General features: G+C 35.9%; 1 protein-coding gene across 1 annotated transcript in view; it reads right to left on the bottom strand.

The window, feature by feature from the left end:
* Positions 1–1,273: 1,273 nt before the first annotated feature.
* The window catches only part of si:ch211-222n4.2 (uncharacterized protein LOC101885505 homolog), a 6,490-nt gene continuing 5,973 nt past the window's right edge, over positions 1,274–1,790 (bottom strand). The window contains exons 6-7 of the mRNA XM_038734613.1: positions 1,771–1,790; positions 1,274–1,602 (exon numbers count right to left, since the gene is read on the bottom strand). The exon at positions 1,771–1,790 is cut by the window's right edge and continues 40 nt beyond it. Of these exons, the coding sequence (XP_038590541.1) occupies positions 1,476–1,602; positions 1,771–1,790 (147 nt within the window). The 3' untranslated portion in view covers positions 1,274–1,475. The remainder of the gene's footprint in view (positions 1,603–1,770) is intronic.

Below are 1,790 nucleotides of genomic sequence, written 5' to 3'. Positions count from 1 at the left end.
GTGCTTCCACAGAAATATGAGCCCAATCAGCCAGATGGTGATGCTGTAATTAAGGCTCAAAACTTACATTTTTGACAGGCCACACCCCTTGCACTGTAAATCTGATTGACTTGAAAGTTAACGTCCAACTCAGTGTGCTCTATAAAAAAGCTGAACTTTTTTGAAAAACATAATGTTAACATCTTCTACTACATGATAGCTCCAACTGCTCACACATTTTCAGTGGTCCATCACTGGACCAAGCTTATCAAAAGTTGTATAAACCTTGTTGATATCTAATTTCACTTTCAAGATGGTGACCAGAGAACTTTTTAAAGGGGCGTGGCTCAACACATAAATAAAACTTAACAACCTTTGGGACAATCATAACAAAACTCACATATCATATAAGTGCCTTAATACTCTTAATTCACATTATGCAACTAAATAATATATCATATCACACACTTCTGATTTAAAGATATTTACCCTATATTTACATTGTCTTAAGACAATTTATTAGAGTTTTGTATTTTTGTGTTTAGTTGTACATTACATACTGACACTGCCACACAATGTAAATACAAACTAATACAAAACAGGCCTGAGAAATAAGCCAGGTCATTTTTTCTGTCTCATTAATTGCATGTGCTTTTAGAGACTTAACTTTGGTTGTTTGCACTGATCATTTCTAGAAATTTTGAATACTAAGCTTTTAAGTGACAGGTAACTTTTTTGAAGAGGATAATAAAAAAAACACACAAAAGAAGAAAAAAAAAAGTCCTGCGCCCTACAAATTCAGCTAACCAGTCACACTGTAAATTTGCTTGGAAATTATCCTAAAGAAACGCACCTGCTGACCCCTATATTCAGCTACGGTTTGTTATCTTGAGACCACGAGAAACAACAGTCGTTATCTCAAGATCATTAGCCCGTTATCACAGGAAACGGAGTAAAAAAATATTTGAATCAATGGTCGCTTAGAGTCAATGGTCGCTTCATTTCCGTAAAATACAACATTTCTGCAATCATATTAGCAGAATTACAACAAATGTGCAGTGAGAGCTACACTAAAACTAAAATAAGCAGCCAGTTTTAAGTTAGAGGTGTTGAACTTTAATAGTTTAAATGTCATAAAATGCACTGTTTGGTAAAAATAAATAAATAAATAAATAAATTTACCGTTCTCAGTACAAAACTAGATCTGAGACATTCTTTCCTCTTCTTTTTGTGTGCAAAATGAAATGCTTTTTTAAGTCTATAGACTTCATTTTTGTTTTTATCTTCTTATATAACCTGTCCTTCATTAGTAAATGTATGTTCCCACTGACGTAATATAGCCATTTAAAAAACATCAAATGAGAGAACATAAATAGTTCATATGGAATTTATTCCATAGAGTACACTCAGTTTTTGTGATTAAGGTTTTTCAGAACAGCCAGAGAAGCCCAAGTCCTGAGATGGATGTAGGTGAAGCTGTGGTAGTTTTGATCATGTCACTGCACCATTCTTTTGAAACGGTCTCTCTGCACAGCCCGGGTCCTCCTCTGTCTTTCTGCAATGGTGGAGCTGAGGCTCTGTTTGAGGGCTGGGAGGACCACCCCAGACTGAGAGGGTCCAGACCTGGGAAAGGAAACATAAGTCGATTTAACTGAGAGGCTCAATTTGGCTTTCTGACACGAGTAGGATACTAAAAAGCCTCTGTATTTGTTAAAGGAGCAGTAAATGCTGTATTATGGAGGTTTAAGCAACCTGTTGCATAGAGTCAAAGGGGGAGAAGGATTCACATACCCCCTTTCTGGAAATGTTTG

Source organism: Micropterus salmoides, unplaced genomic scaffold (assembly GCF_014851395.1).
Source record: "Micropterus salmoides isolate LMB-PRFRI ecotype aquatic unplaced genomic scaffold, ASM1485139v1 Ms_hic_scaffold_20, whole genome shotgun sequence".
In the NCBI taxonomy this organism is placed as follows: Eukaryota; Metazoa; Chordata; class Actinopteri; order Centrarchiformes; family Centrarchidae; genus Micropterus; species Micropterus salmoides.
The sequence above is the reverse complement of the archived record's forward strand: the minus strand, read 5'-3'. Positions and strand labels throughout refer to the sequence as shown.